The sequence below is a fragment of the Mauremys mutica genome, chromosome 10 (assembly GCF_020497125.1).
Source record: "Mauremys mutica isolate MM-2020 ecotype Southern chromosome 10, ASM2049712v1, whole genome shotgun sequence".
Classification (NCBI taxonomy): Eukaryota; Metazoa; Chordata; order Testudines; family Geoemydidae; genus Mauremys; species Mauremys mutica.
The window spans coordinates 29,076,635-29,101,351 of record NC_059081.1 but is presented as its reverse complement, the minus strand read 5'-3'; the positions used below and the strand labels follow the sequence as shown (position 1 = coordinate 29,101,351).

At 43.0% G+C, this 24,717-nt stretch overlaps 1 protein-coding gene across 4 annotated transcripts in view; it reads left to right on the top strand.

The window, feature by feature from the left end:
* The first annotated feature begins 805 nt into the window (after nt 1-805).
* Nucleotides 806-24,717, top strand: part of LOC123343391 — a 55,982-nt gene continuing 32,070 nt past the window's right edge. For 2 of the 4 annotated variants that reach the window (XR_006572222.1, XR_006572221.1), the window contains exon 1: nt 806-1,234. Coding sequence is in view for 2 of the 4 variants with exons in the window: in XM_044978506.1 (XP_044834441.1) it covers nt 23,520-24,134 (615 nt within the window). In the remaining 2 variants the exon portion in view is untranslated. Of the gene's footprint in view, nt 1,235-12,862; nt 12,947-23,199; nt 24,209-24,717 lie in introns of those variants that run through there. The other 2 variants (XM_044978506.1, XM_044978505.1) reach the window with 2 other exon arrangements.

Sequence of the window (24,717 nt, the reverse complement as noted above, 5' to 3'; positions counted from 1 at the left end):
TAAGAATTCACAAATACATACCTCACTAAGTGCTGCCCCAGTTTCTCTTTCAGTGACACAGAATCCTGGTTTAAGCAGTTAGCTGGTAGCTAAATCTAAATGCCTGACAAATGTCATCTAAGGGATTACAAATGTTTTCATTAGCTCTCACTCTAGGTCCATGAAACACACCTTACTAGACCAAACATCCTAATGGAGGACTTCCCTAGTAAATAAAGCTGGACTAGCATTCACCTGCATACAGAGTGAGGGAATCAGCCCTCACTGCAAACACATCTTGATTCTACATTGATCAGCAGCTGAGTCCACAGTGCTGCTTTAAACTCCTCTATTTGTAAATCTTCCCCAACCCAGTTGTGCTCCCTGACTGGCTCAGCTCTGAGTCACTAGGGTGTGACCTGCCAGGTTCATTGCTCATGACAAAAACTTCCTGTACAGCCTCAGAACAGCTACCGAATGTATCTGGTAATGGTCTGTTCTGAAACTGTCCCTCTGCTTTGTTCTCTGCATATGTGCAAAGACAGAGTATCCAACTAAGATACATGTCTCATCCCCACCACTTCTCTCCCCATCCCCTGGAGAAATACAGTCAAATGCTTCATTACAGAGAATGTGTGTAACTGATGAGGTTTATACTCCTCACAGACTCTGAATGGGTTAATGTGGGCCTGAGGAGCCAATTAGGGTAGCTGGCTGCACCTGGAGGGAGAGCCAGGCTCAACTGAACAAGAAACCCAGCTGTGCAGGAGTAGGCTAGATTATAAAGCCAAGAATCTTACAGCAGAAAGATTCTGCAATCTCTCTCTGGAAGCAGGGGGCAATGGGCAAGAGGCTAAATACTGGACTTCTAATCCTGGAAGGAGGGTCAACCCCAAGAAGAGTTGTGGGGAAAGAAAGTCTGAGAAGGCTGTGCAGGAAGAAGCCCAGGGAAACAGCAGCACGAGGGTAGGACTGTGTGGATTTTGGCCTATTATGATAGGGTCCCTTGCCTGGAACCCAGCTTAGAGGATAGGCCTGGGTTCCCTACCAGTCACTGGAAAGTGGCACAAGAGCACTGAAGATGCAAATTGGACAGCTAGTCTGGAGAGACTTTGTTATCCTGGAAGGGGACAGCTATAAGACGACCTGGCTCAAGGGCTCAGTCATGAAGAGTGAGATGGGTCACCGCTTCAGTAACTGACAGAAGAGGGTGCGGAATTGGGTGAGAGCTGTTCCCCCAGAGCTGCCACCTTTGGTGAGTGAGCCCTGTCAGTTTCACATTGTTTTTGCAGGAACTTGGAGAATGGTGCTGTAGTTCTCCAGGCATAATATGGCAACACCTGCTGTGTTTCTAACATATGCATCACTTTAAATCATGCTTTCTCTCTCTGTCTATTGTAATGATAAACTGCATGGTATAAACCATCCTATGAGAGAATAATATTCCAGCAGCTAAACTAGAAAACTGGTGAAAAATCAATGTTTGCTATTTGTAGAGCATTTAAAGTTCATTAAGCTAATGGAATCATAACTGTCAATCACAACAGGCATTATTACCTCATGAGAACAGTCACATGGAACATTATATTTAGAGATTAGAAAGAAAGACCAATGTCTACCTTTCCTTTGAAATTCAGTGGAACCACATGCCAGCTAAACTAATAATCGTTCTTAAATAGCACAAGTAGATAGGGACCTCTAATCCACAGAGGCCCTTTCTTGTGCACTGCACCATTTCAGAGATGGCCTATTATACTGTAAGTGCCTCTCAAACTTTTCTTTTGCTATCTCGGTGGAAAGGAATGAGCCTTAAGCAATTCCCCAAAATGACTGTGACTCACCATTTGAGACAGTCTTTAAAACAGAAGCTAGCAGTAGAAGGGGAATGAAATATGTATGTTCTTTTCATTTTTCAGCAGAGCCTTCTTCATACTGAGTCTGTGTCATCTGTTCATTATCTTTACCTTGATTTCACGTGGTTTTCACTCATGTGCGTGGGCCAACTATATTAGTATCTGAGACAAAATATTGCTTTTATAATAGGTAGTAACCATAAATTGTTAGCCTGCATTATGAAATGTAATTACGTTTTTAAAAGATAATTTTCATCCATATTCCTAAGTGTCTTATGAGGTTCTGGGCATAAGCTGATCACAACCTGGAGTCAGCAAGAAATTGCCTCCAAGGGGTACTGTGCAATTAGGAGTGCTAGCATCCTGTGAAGCACCAAGCATTAGTCTGTTTTGGGGAAACTAGTCTGTTCCAATAAGAAATTACTGTTTGGGGTCCAAATCTTGATCTTTGTCTTATCATTATCAATCTGGTTAACCTACTAACTTCAGTGGCAATAGCATGATTAAAATCCATTGGAATTGTTCCAGACTGGGGCACTGTGTAACTGTTGATGGGCATGTGCCCCATGCCCACCCCACATGTTGCCTCTGGATCTAGAATACCGGTATTAAAACTGGGGCATGCCCCCTAATCTGAAGGGGGGGCAGAGGAATGCCTGCTGGGGATCGTGCCGGAGATGCCACCTTCACCCCCTGACTCCCCTTAAAGCTGTTGTTAAATGGAAGGCAGTGCAGTGTGAGGGGAGCTGTTTTTCCCCTGGGCAGATCCCCTGCTATAGGAGTGGGTGAGCAGCCACTTCTCTGGGAAGAGGCATGGGGCATTCGCCCCAGGGTAGGTTGCATAGCAGGCAGAGGGAAGCACTAAGACTCCAACAGCAGGGAAGGAGAAGCAGTCCCATGTAAGTGGGGGAGTTGGGGTGACCAGACAGCAAGTGTGAAAAATCAGGACAGGGGATGGAGGGTAATAGGAGTCTATATAAGAAAAAGACCCCAAAATTGGTACTGTCCCTATAAAATCGGGACATCTGGTCACCCTAGGGGGAGTGATGGGACTCGGTCCACAGCCAGCCACCCTGCTGCTTCCTCCCTCCCTGTGCTGTATGGACACAAGGTGAGTGCCACCACCAGGGGGAGCCGCTGCCTCCTCACTGCTGGCCATCCTGGTGAAAGACTGTCCACTGCCCAGCGGGGCAGAGTCTGCAGCAGCCCTTCTGGATGGGTCCCCTCAGAACATGTTGCTAAGTGGATTGCAGAAATCTTGAGGGGGAGAGATACATAATCCTGCATTGCCCCTGGTTCCAGATTTACATTTAACGTAACAAATAAGAATTTGATTTAGCTCCATTTGGGGAAGGGAGTTGCTATGGCCAGTGTATGCTATAGAAGACTCACTATCTTCAACTATTGTTTTGTTTACATAGATCCTAGGAGCCCTAGTCATAGACCAGGACCCCACTGTGCTGGATGCTGTGCAAACACACAGTCCCTGCCCCAAAGAGCTTACAGTCTAAGTATAAAACAAGAAAACCGATGCAGACAGAAGGGGCACTACAAGGAAAAAAATGAGGCAGTATTGCTCAGATAGTTAGGAAGCGGTCTTAGCATACCAGCAGCCCACATCATCAAGTCTGTTGTAGGCATCTGAGTTTAAGTTTTGGGGAATGAAGGTTAATGAGTGAGCTTGCAGAAGTTTTATGGGGAGCTCCTCCCAACTATGAGGGGCAGGATGGGAGAAGGCACAGAAGTGTTTGAAAATTTAACACATGGACTGTGGAGGTTTAGTGGCCTGTGATATGTATATGGTCAGACTAGATCTGGTGGTCCCTTCTGGCCTCAAACTGTATGGTTTTAGAGTGTCAGTTCATTGCAGCCACAAACTGCAACTGCAGTACCACATTGTGCCCACTGGTTTAAAGTACTATTCGAAATGTGCTGTGTGTAGGGTTGCCAACTTTCTAATCTCACAAAACCAAACACCCTAGCCCTGCCCCTGCTCACCATCCCTCGGTGGCTCGCTCTCCCCCACCTTCACTCACTTTCAGCGGGCTGGGTCAGGAGATTGGGGTGCAGGAGGGAGACAGGGCTCTAACTGGGGGTAGGGGGTTCAGGGTGTGGGAGCGAGCTCTGGGCTGGGGCAGGGAGTTGGGGTGTGGGAGGGGGCTATAGGTTGAGATGGGATTAGGGTGCAGGGGGGTGCAAGTTCTGGGGTGGGGCTGGGGATGAGGGGCTTGGGTTGCAGGAGGGGGCTCTGGTTTGGGGGGGGCTCAGGGCTGGGGCAGGGGATTTGGGTTTGGGGTGCGGGCTTACCTCTGGCAGCTCCCAGTCAGCAGCACAGTGGGGTTAAGGCAGGCTCACTGCCTGTCCTGGCACCGTGTTGCACCCTGGAACGGCCAGCAGGTCCAGCTCCTTGGCAGGTGTGCCAGGAGGTTCCATGCACTGCTCTTGCCTGCAGGCACCGCCCCTGCCGCTCCCATTGGCTGTGGTTCCTGGCCAATGGGAGTGCAGAGCTGGTGCTCAGGGTGGGGGCAACGCTTGGGGCCCCACCACCTAGGAGCTGGACCTGCTGGCCACTTCCAGGACACAACATGGTGCCATGTGCACTGAAGTCCATGGAAAGATTCCTGTTGACTTCAGTGGTCATTGGATCAGGCCCCTTGTCAGAACAGGAAATGGGAGCCCTTGTCTTTCTAGCCTCCTTAAAACTTCAGAGTCCCTCCCAATGAGTTGGATCATAACATTCAGATCAGAGGGAGACAACCCAGTTCTAATCGGCTATTTGTGCTCTATCAGAGTATCCTTAAGAGATTCTAGAACTGCTGGCAAGAAGTTCTATATTTTCCAGGGCCACCCGGCGGGGGTGGGGGTGGGAGGGAAGTGGGGCAATTTTCCCCAGGCCCCGCAGGGGCCCCCACGAGAATATAGTATTCTATAATATTGCAACTTTTTTTTTAGGGAAGGGGCCCCTGAAAGTGCTTTGCTCCAGGCCCCCTGAATCCTCTGGGTGGCCCTGATATTTTCACTACCATTTTTTTTCTTTGAATATCTTGCAAGGGGGAGTTAAAGGGAAAGAGGTATTCTGCTGCCTCACTGTTTCCACACGTAGTGTTTTGCATTAAATATTTATTGCCTTCATGTGTTGAAAAGGAAGTGCCATGCTATAGTTCCAGGACTGTCAAGTTTGATAAGTGGGAGTACCTTGTGGATATGGCTGAACTATTTCAAACATCTTCAGACATGCAGTCTTGCCAGAATTTATTAATTGCTTCTACCAGCTCTTCTCTATTGAAGCAACTTGCCTCTAGTTGAATGTAATGCTTCACTGAATTCCAAGCCAAGGCCACAGAATTCAAATCTGGGAACATGCAGCAAGACAACTATTGTTGTATACATCCAGCAGAAGCATATTGAAACTGCTGTTCCTTAATGGGTGCTCCTTAGAAAACTGTTTTTCTGTAAATGGCAAAACGGTGTCTTTGAAGGCTCATTACTTTGGAAGGGAAAGAGGGAGTGAGTTCTTACTATTTTTATTCCATCAGACTTTGGAGAATACTCTGGGATCTGCAGAAGCTTTGGTCATTACTTGTGGAAAGAAATATTGCTGCTTGCAAAAATTGGACTGGGTGTAAACTTACTCCACTAACCTGCTATGCTAGGATGTTTTGTTTTTCTTGGCACAAGTGACTTACCACCCTCAGCCTTATTATAAGTGAGAAAGGAATGACTTGGCACATAAGTTCTTGATATCATGAATGTTAATGGAATTTTCTTAAATGACCTTGCTATTAAGTAGTTGCTTACATTTATGGGCACCAATAATAGGATACTTTCAGCTGATATAGCACTTTCCACTTGAGTATGTGAAAGCACTTCATTAATATCAAAGAATTAAGCCTCTCAACACAGATATAAATTCCACCCCTCCTCCATTTTGCAGATGGGGAAACTGACATAAAGATGAGGACCAACACATTTACACACGAGTGCCTAAAATTAGGCACTTTTTAAGGGACTTATTTTTGTAAGTGCAAAGACTAATGCTCAGCACCACTAAAAATTGCACCCTAAAACTGTTAGGTTACCTAAATAAGTACAATGGGATCTGTGGGTGTGCAATGCTGCTAAAAATCAGGCCACTTATTATTTATATATATGGTTTTTAGGTGTCTACCGTTGGGCACACAACTTTTAAAATGTTGGCCTAAGTTCACACAAATTCCACGGTAGAACCAGGAACAGAACCCAAGTATCCTGACTCCCTGTCCTGAGTTTTAGCCATAAATCATCAGACACTGTACATTGTGGACTGGATGGCCCATGGGATTGGTCCTTATGTGCAAAGCCTTTGCCTGCTAGGTCATTTTCCTGTTGCTTCTTCTGTCATTGACTTACTGGGAAAATTTCTTTAAATTTGCGCTTGTACAAAAATATTTGACATACATTTCCCAAATCCAGTGTTATACATACAGTAACTTTTGAAGGTTCATTTGATATGTAAAGTAAAGGCTGATACAGTGCAAAACTATGTAAATGTAGTGAATTTCCATTGAGTCTAAAAGAGTACACCAGGTAATCAGTTACTGTGTGAGGAAAACATGAATGAAAATATTACCCTTTAAACCCTGCACTGCTTTTCAGAAAGCAAGTCTGTAATTATTTTAACCTCATTCCTATCCCAACCTTCTGTCCTTTGTCTATATGGGAGGTTGGGGGGGTGGGGGAGACTGAGAGGAAGAAAGGAGTTGTCATTTCTGTTAATAATGTGATGTCATATTTTCCACTCATTCCACTCGGCTTTCACAGTTCAGAATTATTTCTGTTCTTCTACTGGTCTGTGGATGTAGTTTCATTGACATGATCTCCCTGATTTTGAAATTCATAAACTGCAACTCCTGGAAAGGATCAAGGAGATCAGAAAAGTGAACTATGTCACTTATCAAAGTTAATTAAACAGGGAAAGGTCCTCAAATAGTATCCTGAGTGAGCCATTTTTTAATAAGGTAGTTACCATATCACTGACTCAATTCCCAAGGCCAAAATTGATATAACCCTGCCTCTAGGGCAGGAATGGGCAAACCTTTTGGCCCGAGTGCCACATCTGGGTATGGAAATTTTATGGCAGGCCATGAATGCTCACAAAATTGGGGGTAGGGGTGTGGGAGAGGATGAGGGCTCCGGCTGGGGTGTGGGCTCTGGGATGGGGCCAGAAATAAGTTCAGGGTGTGGGAGGGGGCTCTGGGCTGGGGCACGGTGTTGGAGTGTGGGGGAGGAGGTGAATGCTCAAGTTGGGGGTGCAGGCTCTGGGGTGGGGCTAGGGATGAGGAGTTGAAGGTGCAGGAGGGTGCTCCGGGCTGGGACTGAGGGGTTTTGAGGGCGGGAGGAGGATCAGAGCTGGGGCAGGGGGGTTGGGACACAGGATGGGGGCAGGGGTGCAGGCTCCAGGGAGCGCTTACCTAAAGCAGCATGTCCCCACTCCAGCTCCTATGTGGAGGCATAGCCAGGCAGCTCTGCGTGCTTCCCCATCAACAGGTGCTGCCCCTGCAGCTCCCATTGGCCATGCTTGGGGTGGGGGCAGCGTGCAGAGCCCCCTGGCTGCCCCATGCACATGAGCTGAAGGGAGAACATTCTGCTGCTTCTGAGAGCTGTGCAGAGCAATGGCCTGCACAAAGCGGGGCAACCCCCCAACCCAGCTCCCCAGTTGGAGTGCCAGAGCACGAGCTTGAGGGCAGGATTAAAACATCTGAAGGACCGGAGGCAGCCCCCAGGCCATAGTTTGCCCATCCCTGCTGTACTGGGTTCATCAACAGTGGGGATCAAACTTGGGACCTCTGGATCATAGATTCCAAAGCCAGAAGGGACCTGTGATCATCTAGTCTGACCTCCTGCATAACACAGGCCATAGAATTTGCCAAAGTAATTACTAGAGCATATGTTTTGATGTAAAAATGGTGAATTCTCCCTCTCAGACAATGACCCTTGGTAAATAGTTCCAATGGTTAATTACCTTCACGGTGTGGGTTTTTTTTAAGCCTTATTTCCAGTCTGAATTTGTTTAACTTCAACTTCCAGCCATTGGACTGTGCAATACTTTTGTCTGCTAGATTGAAGAGCCTATTATCAAATACAGTATTTGTTTTCCATGCAGAAATTTCTAGACTGTAATCAAGCAACCCCCTGAACTTCTCTTTGCCAGGCTAAATGGGTTGGAGTCTGTCACAATAAGGCATGTTTTCTGATCCTTTTTTCATTTTCATGGCCCCTCTTTCATCACCTCTTTAACAATATTATTCTAGAATTATGGACACCAGAACTTAACGCAATATCCGTCAGTGGTCGCACCAGTACCAAATATACTCCCCCTCCTCTTGAGGCATCCAATGAATGCACTAGCCCTCTTGGCCACAGCATCGCACTGGGAGCTCATGTTAGAGACTACTGTCTCTAAATTTTTCAGTGTCTGCTTCCTAGGATGGAGTCCCCCATCACATAAGTATGTCCTATATTCTTTGTTCCAAGATGTATATGTTTAGCCATCTCAAAATGCATATTGTTTGCTTGTGCCCAGCTTAACAAACAATCCATATCATTCTATCAAGGATCTGTCCTTTTCATTATTTAACCATACTCTCAATTTTGGGGTCATCTGCAAATTTTGTCTGTTTTCTTCCAGGTCATTGATTAAAAAACATTACATAGTATAGAGTCAAGACTGATTCCTGGGGGCCCCAACAGAAACACACGCACTTGATGATGATTCCCTGTTCATTTTAAGACCTGTTAGCCACTATTTAATGTGTGCCATATTAATTTTTTTCTATCTTAACCAAAATGTCATGCAGTACCAAGTGACATGCCTTACATAAGTCTCTCTTACATCAACACTATTACCTTTATCAACCAAACTTGTAATCACCCATTAAGATCCCTTTTCCTGAGAGCTGCTTCTGCCTCAGCTAAAAGATCCTGCACTCTCAGCCAAGGATGGAGCAGGCTCATCAATCTCTCATTGGCCAAATTGCCACTAGAGGGGTCAGAGCACAACACCAAACAGGCATAGCTTACATTGAGTTTTATTTGCCTAGTATCTAGTTAATACCAAATTAGCAATGAACACACTCAAGTCATTATTATACTGAAACGTGTTTGCTATCTTGTTAACTCTTCACTCAAAAAATAATCTTTACAAAAATCAATCTTCTTGTTTTGATGTCAATATATTTTAAAATGTTTCGATGATTAACAGCAATCTGTACCTTATTACAAACAATAAATAGGGAGAGAAACATCTGCTAGACAAAAAAGCAGAACATTGATTAGTCAAACTTGCTTGTGCTGGCTCAGAGGACAAGTGTACAGGGATTAGTGGGGGTAAAATATGTTACACAATTCATCATTTTTTAATTATAGACTTCAATTATGTGAAGAATAATGATTTGTATTACGTCCTTCAGTAACTGCAAGCTGAACGAGAACAACAGTTAAGGAAATTATTTATCTGACCGTGAAGCAAGCAAGTTCAAGCACTGCCTACTTCATTATAAAGCAAAAACACAACAAAGCTTGAACTAGTAGAGTGATGTAGTACTGTACTAAATGTACTATGTTACTAATCTGTATGGATTATGGGGTGAGGTAACTGCATATAAAGCCTTTCACTTGTAGGGTTACTGTTTCAAAATGCAGCTCACATCAACTGTGACCGAATTGCTGTTATCTGACTTTTTTCCTGTGGTTTTGGTGGGGTGCTCTTTGAAGTATAACGGACTCAAGCTTTGTCTACTTAGGAAATCGGATCAGTTTATAAACTTTACTAAGCTAGTGAAAGTGGAGTCCTTATGCACATAAATTACTCTTAAACTGGATAGTGCAATACAGAACACTTTCTCAGAACAAGGAGCAGGGGATGGCTGGCAACCCACTGGATGCAGAAAGAATAGAAAAAATAAAGAAACTGTGCGTCCATGCAAGGGTGCTGCACCAATTTAGTTAAATCAGTACAATTTTCTCATGTAGACAAGGCCTCAGTTCTATTCCTGATGGACAGATGTTGATATCACAAAGCAAACACCGTGCTTAGCACTAATTGGTGTTGCTATAGGGCTGCCCTACCTCAAGCACCCTCCTGCAGAACACTCTGGCATGCCAGGTGCACCTGCCTCAGTTTCCTTCCTTCAGAATCTTCAGTAACTTCCCACAAAATTTCATGCCTCAACATTACCTTTCCTTGGGGGCAGTTTATTATCAAAACAAACCGTGTAAATCTATCTCTAACAATGTACCATCATAATCCATTTATTCCCCAGTATACATAGTCCTTACAATCCCATGACATGATGTCCCACATACCGCACACCAGTATCATCTGCCACACCTAGATTCCTAGTCATCCTCTTCTGTCCCTCTGCCAGAGGAGCCACCCAGCCTGAGTATAACCTCACTCTTCCCAATGGGAACCCTCACAGCCTCTCTGTGGGGAGATCTTCCTCACCACGGAAGCATCCCTCGCTCCCCCTGCCCTCTCCTCTCCTGGATCCAGCACTCTAGCACAGAGATGTCAATGGATAAGCCCCTCTGCTGCTATCTGTGAGACTCTCTCTCTTAGGTTCTCTGATTCTTTATAGCCCCAGGCACTGTCATAGCCACTTAATAGGCCAAATGGGAGCACCTGTTCTGGCACAGTGGATATACATCACTTACAGTGGCCAGCTGGCCTGTGATAGGCATCCTTATGGAAAATCTGAGCCCAGTTAGAGGCAGGGAAACAGCTATACCCTGGTGCTCCTCACTCCTATTGCCTATGATGGGCCTGGTAGAGAGGTAAATTGAAGATTGTCTTCTGTGTGATCAAGCCAGTATCTTTCAAAGGCTTTACATTCACTTAACTGTAGTGTGGGCATGTGTACACATGTGCCTAAATGTGTACATTCAATAGGTGAATATGGCACCTAGGTGGATGCGAGGAGTAACAAAGGGGTAGTGAGGAATGGAGATGGTAGCAGAGACAGCCTCTAGCCCTGTTTTGACATGTTGCCACGGGCCCTTTAAATCCCGGCAATTGCCTAGTTTGAATGCATTCTGTCAGCTTTGCTGTGGTACAATTCTTTCTCTGTCCCTAATGAGGTGCATTCTCCGTGCAGAAGGGGGAGTTCATCTGATCTTGAGGCGAATGTTCCTTGTCATTCTGGGACTAGCGGAGGGCCCAGTGCAAGTCAAGGGAATCTGTGTCTAGGGAGTGCCTATAGGGGAAAGGGCAGAGGATGGTGAAGGAAGCACATGCCCTGCCCCGCGCTCTATGGGACATGTGTCCCAAAGTTAATCAAGCCATCCTGGTATCTCTCAGCATAGTGGAACGCATTCTTAAGGAGAGACAGCAGAGGGCCTTCTGGACAGCCTGGCTCCTAGGAAGCACAATTCATGGGAACTGGGCAGGGGAGGTGATGAGCATTGTGCAAAACATAGTGTGAGCTAGTGAAGTGGTACATGGCTTCTTTGTGTATTGCCTACTGCCTCTCAGCAGATAGTGTGTGTTAAGAATTGTGGAGCCTCTGTAGGTCAGCTAGTTGTCTCTGACCTTGGCTTGTCCTTCAGTTAAACAGGACACCTCTCCTATGAAAGCCCAATACTTCCTGTTTGAGTCCCTCAAGTTTACATGTCCCCCTAACATCATCTGGTTTCTTTGTTCTGTTGCTGGGAATTTTCCCTCAGAAGTTGGAGGGTCTAGCTTCTCCCAGCTTCAGCCAACCCATTGTCCCAAGATTCTGCCACCTACATAAGCAACCAGTACGATTTAGCGACTATCTTCCCTGGTTCCACATACAGGTATTCCATGACGTGACAATTTAATAGCTTCATAACATCCATCTGAATTCATAAGTTGTACATCAATTCCCCAAATCATCAAACACATCAAATGAACAAGATACATGTTAGTCTACTGATAGAGCAGATGTCTTGGAAACCCTGACCCAATTCAATTTATTTTTACAGAGCATCTTTCCCACAAAGTATCTCAGTGCTTTAAAGTGAAAGAAAATGATGAGAAATCTGCTGCTTAGTGAAAGTACTCTTTGAATATTACAATGCTTTCAATGCACTACATTTCATTACTTTAAATTGTGGCCTATTAGGTACAGATATAGGCAGAAATGTATAATGCTGTGCATGGAAAAGAATGCAGAAATACCACATACATTTATTTTGTAAACATAATAAATATAAATCTTCTAAAGTGTTTTTTTTCTTTTCTTTTTTTTAAAAAGCAGAGGTGGGAAACATTAAAATACTGGAGTTGTGTATCACATGACATGACAACAAACACGTGAGAGATTCAGTGGGCAAAAGAGAAACTTAACCACTTTGTTTACTATGTCCTATAGCACAGTGGTTCTCAAAGCAGGTCCGCCGCTTGTTCAAGGAAAGCCCACAGCGGGCCAGGCCGGTTTGTTTACCTGCCGCGTCCATAGGTTCAGCTGATTGCGGCTGCCACTGACTGCAGTTTGCCACTCCAGGCCACTGGGGGCTGCGGGAAGCGACGCAGGCCGAGGGATATGCTAGTCACCCTTCCCATAGCCCCCAATGGCCTTGAGCAGTGAACCGTGGTCAGTGGGAGCCGCAATCAGCCGAACCTGCAGACGCAGCAGGTAAACAAACCAGCCCGGCCCGCCAGGGCTTTCCCTGAACAAGCAGCGGACCGGCTTTGAGAAGCACTGCTGTAGCAGACACCTGAAATGGGGGAAGTGGAGACAAGGCTAGCAGTCATTAAGCAAAATCAAGGGTTTTTTGGTTGTTTTTGTTTTGTGTCGTCGTCCCGCCCCTCCCCCCCCGCCCGAGTAAACCATAGCACTTGCAAGCTCTGGCACATAAATGAAATGAAACAAGCAGGCATACATAAGAGACCACCTCTTGATTTGTATATGTGTACGTACTGTACACAGGTAACTGTGAAATAAAGATGTTTGAGGGTGTCAAGGTTCTGATAACATCCTGCTAACCACAGGAACAAAGCTGAAATGGTTTGTGATGTCATCAGGAATGCCAAATGGATGGCTTACAATATTGGTTTCCTGGGGGGAGGGGTGTGGTTTTGTTTTTGTTTTTTGTATATTCAACACATAAAGGTAAAATTGTTTAATTATTTTTATATTGTATAATTTTAATGTATGATCATCCCCCACAGTAACAAAAACGTTGAACTAAATTGATGCTTGCTGGGCCTCTTGAGATTTATCCCCAGGGAGGGCTCTGCTATGCTATGACTGAATTAACACATACTTTGGGCACTCGAGCCATACCATCTTCCGAGGTGGTTCTGGTCTGCTCTGTGGTGAGCAGGTGTTCAGGTGCTTTCCATGACTGCATCCTTTCACCCCCAGGGCAGTGTTGGTGCTGATAGGAGATTGCAGAACCTGGCACAAGTATACTTGAATTCAGCTTAGATCAGACATTTAAACTGCAGTGGAAAGATGTTTGAGTAATTGGTCATTGGTGTCTCTTCTTTTTTGCTACCTATGTGCTTCTGCTCTGGAGCCTATGGATTATTCTCCTGACTAAAGATTTTTGCTGATGTTATCACCTTAGGAAGAATGTCTACTGAAGTGTGATATAGGAGTGTTCCAATTGGGAGCTGTAGAACCTTAAAAATGCTATGGGGGATATCTTTCGAGGTAGCATCAATGGATGGAAAGTCTGTGCATTATTAATCTGAGTATCTAACTACTCCCACATTGAATTTGGAAGCCAAACCAAGAGGCAGTGAAGCATTAACCTCTCAGAATGGCCAAGGCCCACAGTGACACTAAACAAGTGATAGCGTCCAGTGGTAAAAAGAACAAAAGAAAATGCAAAAAAACAGCCTGAGTGTCATTTTTACACTTAAAATTTGATTTGACTTAGTGTGGGGTTTTTTTCTATGACCCACTGAATAGTTCTCTGCATACTTAAATGTACTTGAATTTTTGCTTAAGAGTGCGTTGGACACACAACTGGTGTCAAATTTGGTTTCATTATACCTAACTGGCAAAGTGTCCTTTATTTATTTTTTAAACTTCCCTTACACGTGGTTGGCGTGCAACCCTTTTAGTCTTAGCCAGAGGCAACAGAAGGAGCCAGATTCTGATCCCCACTTTGGCTTCTTTGCACCAATGATTTATTTTGTCACCTCATCGCTCCATTATCTAGTATTTATAGTAGTAATTAAGGAGGGAAGTAATCTAACTTGACTACCCTGAAAACATACAACTAACACTGTAGAGAGATCAGGGAGAAAACCCTTAGCCCTGGGAACCATATACAAATAAAATAGGGTTTTTTTGTGGTAGCAGAAATCCTTAAATTGTCCCTCTGAAAGTCAAACCCAAATTCCCTTGTGTTAGTCAACTTAGGGATCTTTGGGAGCTGGCTGTGACATGTAGGGCAGGTTAAGTAAAAACTGTGGATAAAATAAGAGCATTGCATGTGACCTGTATACACTGAAAAACAAACAGAGCTGAATCTACAATTTAGACTCTCAAAAATAAAAGTAGCCAATGATGTGAGCTAACCCCATCTTCATGAGTTTCCATATGATAAAAATAATTCTACTCTGAGTTCAGGCTATTATCATACTTCCTTTCATGTGACACCGCTCTTCAGTGTCTGTCATGTACATCAACAGTGGCCTGATAGCATACATTACTGATAGTTGAATGAATTGCTATTATTTATTATGCATATTGCACCATAGGTGGGTATCTTGTTTTACACGCAACTGAGAAAATAAATTCCCTGTAGCATGGCACTTGCAATGTATAGTCTATTGTAAATTAAGGAGAAATTGTAACAGCCCTTGAAGACATGAGAGAAAAAAGAAAACTAGGGGAAATAGAAAACTACTCTTGGCACAGTGATATTGACAAGAAATTCAGGTCATTGATATTATTGCTGTGTATGGTTTAATGCAGTTTTGACTAGTGGAGGCATTCTAAATTTGATTGTGTATGATTGTCTATGGAAAAAAAAGTGCATGACGAAGTCCAGAAAATAGTAAAATACTGACTTTCAGCTACTACTGAAATCAGAAGCACAATTCTCCTTGAACTTGATGTAGCTTCTACACCAATACATTTTGGCATTGTAACAGAGGCTGGCAACATGGCAGGAGGATGTGCTTGTTCTCTATGAATACACAGTATTTAGATTCACTAGCTGTGATGAACTCCATTCAGCAAACAGCTGAACCTTCCTGGGCTTTTTTAATTGGCAGCTCAAGCATAACAAATGAAACAAAAGTTATATTTAGAGCTATGAATAATTCTGGATTATGAAATAACATGCTGTACAAGACTCACACAAAAATGCAATAAATATTTGCAAAGCTTCTCTCCTCCTGAGGATTGTTTCCCTTGTGACATGGGACTATTGTTCATTTTTATAGGGTTGATAGTTGATGTGCAGCAGTTTAGAGGTTTTTTTGTTTTGTTTTTAAAGAGTTTATTGCCATTGAGAAACAATGAACAAAGTGGTGAATATTTCAGCTATCTAGGGAATAGCCCTTTTTAGGTATTCCCTTTTTCTCCTTTATTTTTTCCCCTCATTCATTCTTTGGAGTACAGAGACAGAAGATCATACATTGTGGTAGGGGAAAAAAGTAGTATTAGCCAGACCATGAATTGGGTAAGTTTGCCAAAAAGGTTTTATTTCTCCACTTGATAGAAGGGAAACACAAAATGGGTGTTTTGTATCACCTGACTCCTCATTTGGAATTAATGTTAGGGTCTCTCTAAATCAGCTAATCGAAATGATTGTTCCATCATGACTGGCTTTTTTTTTTCTTTTCCCCCATCCCCTTCATTATGGGCCAAAACCAACAGACCTTACTCAGGCAAATGTTTCACTGAATGCAGTGGACTAAATCCTGGTCCCAAAAAGTTAACAAAATTTTACTTCAATGAGGTCTTCAGGATTTGGTCCCATTGGGTAATTCACTGACTGCTCCACCTAATGGCGGAAACTCTTAAGCCTAGAAATGTACTTACTTGGCGAAGACAAGGGGCCTGAGTCTGTGCTCACTCACCTTAGTGTAAATCATGAGTCGAGTCAGAATGGTACAGGAGTGATGTTAGTGAGAGACACTGCCCAGTATATATGAACTGCTGTTTTCGTTTTATATTCAGTTTTGATTTGTGGATGAAAATTTGAAACCGAAAACTGAACATGGTGATGTGTTAATGTTTTTGGTTTCTGGGAAATATTTCCTGAACTATAAATAGAGAGCTAAAGTATTTCTTGTAAGGAGAAAGATTACTTCTGTTATCTAAATTCAGGACTATTTAGAATTTAATAAATTAGTTTCTTGTGATACAAAACCTATTTTAGCAATCAGATTTTTAAAATAATAGGAATGCTGGAGTTTGCATACCAGATCAGACTATAGGCTCATAGTCGGACTTCCTGCTCAGTGGCAATTTCTCTTGATGCTTCAAACAACAGCAAATGGTAAACATGCCCCTCCCCATATATAGACATACATGATAAACCTAGCCATTTATGAAATACTGTACATGGGATGCAAGAACCTGCACCAGAACCGCAATGGATTCAGTGGTGTCTGTTAATATGGGTGGGGAGGCCTTCGTCAGTAAGCAAGTGAACTAGTGTGCAGCTGGCACTAATAGTTTCCTTCTGGCTGTCCTGACCCTTGTAGTGGTGCTTTAAATCTGAAGGATGAAATTTGATTTCCCTGTGCTATGAAGACAATTTCTATAAAGGTGGTACTCATCCCTGTTGGTATTCCAATGTCCCAAAAACCAACCAACCAAACAAAAACTCACCAGGTCTCATCATTACCCACTAGAGCACAGCCTTCATAAATTAGGGTTGCTTCTGAGTGTCACTGTGACCTTAAGAAACCCTTGATATCCACTGGCAGAGAGGTCACTGTTTTGTAACAGCAACTCCTATCAGACCTGATAACCTTGCTACATTGCTGTCGTCGTATTTACAAGGAATGTTATGTGAGCTCTTAGATGAAAGCTGGGATCATGCTGGTCACTAATAGCATTATGAAATGTAGATACTGATTTTATCTAAGATGTTATGTCTATATACTGAAAATGTGTCTCTATAGTTAATAGGTGTTACTCCCAAGCAGAGGGCAAAAAGTGTTTTTTCCAGACAAAGAAATGTATTTTCAGATGTCTGCCTAGATTCATATGTAGATTAAGCATCATAAAGCCAACACACTGAAAGCCCTATTTACATGTGAAAGTCAACAGGAAAAATAGGTCAGCCGGGGGGTGTGAAATGTGAAACACAGGATTATAAAACACCTTAGCTCCCCAAACTGTAGGGGCAGGGGGTGTGGAGGAATGTTAAGGGGTGTGTGCAATGGAGCCCTGGCCAGCCCTCTGCCTTCGACCCAAGCTCCTCTGCTGAGGAAGTCTTGGCTGTGTGGTAATGGGTGGGAGGTGGTGTGAGCAGACTCCATTATTCGTAATGGATGGCGTAATAGGAAAAGTTTGCTCACCACTGTTTTAGCGCTAGCAGCCTAAGATGGGACCCACAGGAGAGAAAACAGTGAGTTTGGGGAAATAGAAGAAGCAAAAAGACACTGCTCCTTCACCGAGAGAGCACAAAGACCATGCTTTTTGCATTCATGAAAGGTGGATCCTGGCCAAGTGAGCTAGTGATGCTAGGAGGCTGCTTTTAAGTGAGACGTTGCTTTAGACAAGGATTTTAACGTAAGTTAAGTTTTAGACTCAAGAAGCCTGATGTACCTTTTTGTTTGGCATGTAACCTGTTCTTCTTATCTTTACACACTTGCTCTTAAATCTTAATGTCTGTAAATCAACTTTTGTCTTTAATGTAAGTAGATTCCAGCTTGCATGTTGTCATACTCAGTAATGCCTTGAGTACGCTGTGAGGTCCTAGTGAGAAATAAGCTGATTTGTCTGCTGCCATGTCAGAACATCGGCAACCATCTTGTCTTTGGCGTCAAGCCTTCTTTCCCTGCAATGGCTGCTCAAAATTCCAGGCTGACTCATGGCTTCACTGTCCCTTGGGACCTTTTAGGGGCAGGAAAGGAAGAGGGGCTTGCAGTTGGAGTACCAGCAGTTGGGCCAGAGGGAAGGGGCCTATTACCAGTGATATAGCAAATAAAATCCCCCCTTCTCTGTCTGAGGTGGAGAGGCTTTTGTCTTCACCTACATGGGCACCTCTGCTGTCTGCATTGCCCACGTTCCTCTACCTGCACAGTGGCGGGATGTGCCTTTGTCTCCCCCTATACATCCGGAGCTTCCTTCCAGCAATGCTTGTGTCTGACCTTTGAGATCCTGCCAAACATTTAAAGAAAAGTTGAGGGAAGAGGGGGAAATAGGAATGACTGACAATAGAAAGACCCTCTCCGTCTCTTTACTGGCTAAGTGCTGCAAATATACTCATCTCTCTTGTAAGGTCATAAAGTGTCTGGAGGATTTAAGCCCTTTAGCTTGTAATGTTTAAGGCTACTTATAAGATTTTATGTAACTTATTCAATTAGGAGAAGAGGCATAAAAATTGTGAATCTCAAAGTTCTGTTTTGCAAGTATCCAAGATGATATTTTTAAAGTAATTTAACACATGCTACATTTCTCCAGTCCTTACTGAAAACTTGCTTTTCCACACCTTTTCTTGTTTATTAATTTGTCACAGAGCAGTTATGTGGCACTGTGCAACATACAGTAACTTAGAACCACAGAATTACAGGGTTGGAAGGGACCTCAGGAGGTCATCTAGTCCAACCCCCTGCTCAAAGCAGGACCAATCCCCAGACAGATTTTTACCCCAGTTTCCTAAATGGCCCCCTCAATGATTGACCTCGTAACCCTAGGTTTAGCAGGCTAATGCTCAAACCACTGAGCTATCCCTCTCCCTTAAATATACCATGTCTACACAATAAGCCTGATTCCCTCTAAAAATAAGAAATGGAAGGCACATTTTCATCTATAAAGCTATTAGTTTACACAAATTTACTTTCATCTGAAATCTGATATAGAGTAAAAAAAGCAGTGTGTGTCTCTAATGTGTCAGAATGGGAGACATAGCTATGCCAGTATCCTCATTAATGGTAAACTGGATTGCCTGCCTTAGACTAGAATGGAAATGGTTTGCAGTTCCATCCTTATTTGCTCTAGTTTCTGTTCTTAGAAACTTTTGCCATAAGCATATATTAATGTTGTGCTGTTTCTCCTTTAACCTTTGTTATGCTAATAAGCGTGGAGTAAGAATGAAAATACGACCATTAAAACAGACTTCATCTTCAACATAAGTTGAGAAAATACATTCTACCAATCCTGCATTTTTAATGAAAGCATTAAAATGAAGTCTGAACTACTTGCTCATAAATTAATTCAGCATCATATACAGGGTATCTGAGACACAGAAAGCATGTTATCCATTAAATCATAAATTCATTGTGTAATTGTTCCCACACTAGACAGCTATACACTATACCTCTTCAGATACTTGGTAGCAACCTAGATATAATGCAGATTAAATTCTGAATGCACTTCATCTTCTGGGTCCCATGGGCTGTAGCCTGTGTTTGTGTTCCCAATAAAATAGAATCGTAGAAGTGTAGGACTGGAAGGGACCTCAATAGGTCATCTAGTCCAGTTCCCTACACTCAAGGCAGGACTAAATAATAACTGGACCATTCCTGACAGGTGTTTGTCTAACCTGTTCTTAAAAACCTCAAGTGATGGAGATTCCACAACCTCCCTAGACAATTCATTCCAGTGCTAAAGTACCCTGACAGGAAGGTTTTCCTAATATCCAACCTAAACCTTCTTTGCTGCAATTTAAGTTCATTGATTCTTGTCTTATACTCAAAGGTTAATGTGAATATTTTTTCACCCTCCTCCTTATAACCTTTTATGTACTTAAACTGTTATGTCCCCCTCCCAAACTTCTCAAGACTAAACAAACACAATTTTAAAAATATTTCCTCATAGATCATGTTTTCTAAACTGTAACGGTGCCGACTCACTGCTGCAGCACTTCCTGCAGGTCGTGCTAGGAATGAATACTCTTGGACCACCAGGGTGCCTTTTACTATCTGTGTCTCACTTGCCATTACTTTCACTTCCTCCACTGTCTCCACCATCTAGACCCACGTTATTCCCAGACCAGGGCATCCTCTTCGGGACACTGCCCTCCAGCTGTACTCTCCCCCCTCTTTGCAGGATAGACGGTCCTCAGTCCTGCCACTTGCCTCAGTGGCTAACTGCAATCTCTAGCCCCTGGCTTCAGGGGCAAACTGCAGTCTGGATTTAGGCCACTCTCCTCATTGGCAAGTAGCAGTAAAGGGGAGGGGAGACCCAGGCCCACCCACTACTCTGGGTCCCAACCCAGGGACCCTATAGCTGGCAGCCATTTACTGCCCCTTATCCTATTCCAGCTGCCTATTTTCCCTGGGCCACTTCCCCCATAGCCCTAGCACCTTCCCTGCCCTTGCTTCCAGGCCTTAGTCTGGCCATGGTCAGCCAAGAGCTCCACTACCCTGCCCAGCACTGTAGTATCCCCAGTGCTCCTCGGCAGACCCAGGCTCACCCACTACTCTGGGTCCCGACCCAGGGACCCTATAGCTGGAACAAAAGACTGGGATTTTGTCCACTTTATCACAAATGTGCAGTGCAGCTGGAGTACATACTGTACAACCACGGATTTGTTACAGAAGTCTGGATTTCAGCAAATGACTTACCATTGCAGCCCAGTTTCCAAATGTGAGTGCTGTGTTAAAGTTTCCAGAGTGTGAGCCTAGGCGTGTAAAAGAAGGCATCCTGATCTAGACAAATTATTTGAAAGCTGGGTTCAGTTAGTTGTTAACTCTGTTTCCCTGGATGGAAAGGCATTCCTGAAAGTTCTGGAAGATGACTTCCAACTATGAAGCATGTAAATTAGTAACAAGTAGCCTGCATAAAGGTGCTGATATCGAACTTTGGTCCTACATGCATTTTGGTTGTTCTTCTATTATATATTAAATCATAGAAATTTTATAGGCAGAAACCACTGCAATCAACAAAATAAACAAAAGCATTATCTTTATAAATGTTATCAGAAATAAGTAGCTTTGCTAGTGCCTGGGGATAGGAGGCCAAGAGTTAATTAGGCTTTAATATTTGTTTTTTTTTTTTTTTAAAAACCACATCATTACTTTATTGCTGTTAAACTTTGATCTTGGATTTTCTTCTCTTTTCTGTAATAAAATATAGTAATTATTACTAATCCCACACTACTTTTAGCAACAAAATTCAGTTGCAATGTGTTTTTCAATGCACAGTGTATTTCTATTCTGATTAGGGAAGAATGTTTTACATTAATGCTTAAATTGTCATTTGGGACACCGCTCCCTATCCCTCCTCACTGCTTCCAAATTGTCATTTGGGACACCGCTCCCTATCCCTCCTCACTGCTTCCATGCAGGAGCTAGGTGTTCCTCTACCTGCTGCTCCACACATCCCCTCTCTCTGAAACCCCTGAATATGCATGAGCAGGAATGAAGAGCTTGTTCAGATCTCCTCTGGGCTTTGCAAGGCCTTAGAGATCTTCCAACCTCTTACCTAGCGGTCCCACAATGCTAGCCTTTCTCATGGCCTTTGGGAAGCAGTCACTCAGTAGCTCCCTTATTCTTGGCCTTGTCTGAAGTGCAGCATCCTGCTGTTTCCATTCTCCATATAGAGTGGCAAGGAGGAAGAACAGGCTTCCTTCCTCAACTCCAACGTGGAGAAAGGGAAGCAGAACAATCTCACCTCCCTCTCCTGAACAACAGTAAGATTAATGGACTATTGGAAATAGAAGGCTTAGACCTAGAGCTGGTCAGTACTTGGAATTCATGTTCCACAGGAAATTCTGAAACTTCAATGATTTTATTTTGTTCCAATTTAAAACAAAAAGTCAATGTTCTGTTTTGACTTTATATTATTAAAGTTGAATCAGTAATTTAATACTGTCATATCATGACATTCATAATCTAGATAACATTTCATTCTGAAATTAGGCCTTATTTTTGAATTATAATATAAAATATAACTGATTTGTATTCAGCCTGGTAACATTTATATAGTTTATATGTATAGTTATATAACTGAGTCTAATTTAAGCAAAATGAAACATTTTGATGGTCCTGAATCAAAACAAATTTTTTTTCATAGAAAATCTCAATTTTTCAGCTTTAGTCCAAAATATTTTGTTTTTAAAGTCTGAAGTTCTGGTTCCTAACTGGCTCTATAAAACTACCTTTACATGGTCCCTTGCAAACAGCTTGCAGAATTTCAGTATGAGATTGTGATAAATGAGGGGAAGGCAGGGAGCTCCCTTTTAGGGACACCCAGCCAGCCACTAGCTATATAATACCTCTTAGTAGCTGTTCTCTAATTGCTCGATCTGTAAAGAGTTAAAAAGTCTCATTGCTATGCATATGTAAAAGGAAGTGAGTGGACATCTGGCCAAATGAGCCAATGGGAAGACTAGAACTTTTTAAAGTTGAAAAACTATTCCCTTTTTGTTTGTCTGTGGCTGTTCTCCCAGAGAGAGAGGACAAGGCAGAGAGATGCTGTAAGAAGCTTGGGCCAGGTATGAAAATTCATCGGTATCAGACCTAGAAACTACTTATTTAAAACCCAGATATGTAAGTAGATCAGGAAATGTCTAGGAAGACGCGATTAGGTTTATTCCTTCATGGCTTGTGGATTTCTGTGCTAACCCCAGGTGCTTTTGTTTTGCCTTTAACCTTTAAGCTGGACCTCAAGAAAGCTATTCTTAATGCTTAATCCTTGTAGTTTTTTTCCCTCTAAATCTAGCAATAGCCTGAGCTCACAGATGTATTTTTCTTTCTTTTAATTAATATAATTTACCTTTTTTAAGAACAGAATTGGATTTTTTGTGTCTAAGAGGTTTGTGCACATGTTTAAATTAGCTGATGGCAACAGCTGATTTCCTTTGTCTTTCTCAGCTCTTCCTCAGGGGAGAGAGGGGGTGAAAGGGCTAGAGGGTACCCCCCTCCCCCCGCTTCTGCACTCGAAGCCCCGGAGTGGGGAATCAGCTTTGACAAAGACGAATGAGAGGATGCAAGTCTGTTGCTTTTCTTTCCTTTCCCCACAATCCCCCTATTTTCTGATACCAGCAGGCAATATGAATTCCTCAGTGTAGCTGATACAGTATTGCAGGTCCATATACAATATAAAGTACTAACTATGCTGCAAATGCTAAGGCATGAAAAGTGAAAGACCTAAACGCATCCAATTGGACAATAAATCATTTGCCACTATCATCAGTGCATATGCACCAACTCTTGAAGCTGAAGAACAGAAAGAATTCTTCTATACTGACCTTGATAAAATTTTGTCATCCATTCCAGAAACAGATCAGATAATCCTCTTAGGAGACTTTAACACAAGAGTTGGCCAAGATTCTAACATATGGAGTAGCACCATTGGGAAGGAAGGAGTGGGCAAGACCAATTTGAGTGGCTTCCTTTTACTCAGCAAATGTGCAGAATACCTTGTGATCACAAACACAATCTTCAGACAAAATGACACATACAAAACAACTTGGCAACACTGCCGCTCAAAACAGTGGCATCTTAGACTATGTCATTATAAGAACGCAGGACCTAGGAGTGTTTAAATCACCCGTGTCATTAGAGGAGGTGACAATTGCTGGACTGGCCACCATGTGATGAGGTCAGTCATGTCCATCAGGATTGCACCAAAACATAGAAAACAAGCCAAATCACATAGATGGCAATACAACATCCAAAGACTTCAATCCTCAGTGCACCAAGAGCACTTCCAAATGCTCCTCAGTGAAAAACTGGCCCTACGCACACCTGGAGATGACAACACAAGTGCCAAAGAAGACTGGGAAGCCCTAAAACAGACCATCCATGAGGTTTGCGAGGAATCCATTGGCCTTGCTATCTGCCATCATCAGGACTGGTTTGACGACAACAACAACACTGAGATTACAGCCCTTTTGAACCAGAAGAGAAAAGCTTCCTGTGACTGGCAAAATCAATCACTATCCAGTCATCAGAAGCAGAGCTCTTTCCATCAGCTCAAAGCTGGAGTTCAAAGGAGGATCCAAGATATCAAAAACAAATGGTGGGAGGACAAAGCAAAAGAAATCCAAACATTCGCTGACAGACATGATATGTGGGCAGCGATTGTGGCCCAAGCCGGTCTTCCAACACCACCTGCAATGTCTGCCAGTGGACCTGTGACTCAAGAATCCGAGTCCTCAGTCACCGAAGGACCTATGGAAAAAATAAAACCTGTGAAAGATCATCCTTGACTTTGAGAGATCACTGACAACGATAGTATAAAGCACTAACTATGCTGAAAATGCTATGGCATGCTGGTTCTTCAGCTCAGAGCAAAATTATTATTACTATTTATTTTTGAAACCTTGACAATATGCTTGGTAATGTACCAACCATAACATAAAGACTGCCTAGGTGTCAGTCTATCGTCTAAAATGCAGATATTAAGAAGGTTAACGTAGTGGGGGGAGGTGGTGGTAGCTTGCATATATAGATATAAAATTTTAATCTGGCACAAATGAGCCAATTTGTCTTGAGGCACCCTGCAAGTTTCAGTCGTGATTTTGAAACACTGAACCTAGGTCACTTGATAGTAAAGGCAATGTCACTACAGGTGGAACTTTCAAAAGCGCCTTCACTATAGGTCAAATGGCTGAATTTGGCTTGTTTGTAAATACAATTTTAGATATTTGCCTGGGGGCTTAATACTAGCCCCAAACCACAGAGGCCTCTGCCACCTCATAATAAAGGAAGAGAGTAACCAACTGAAGCAAGAAGAGAGATAAAAATCAATGTTTTAGTGTATTTTATAAGTGGAAAAAATATTGAATATTT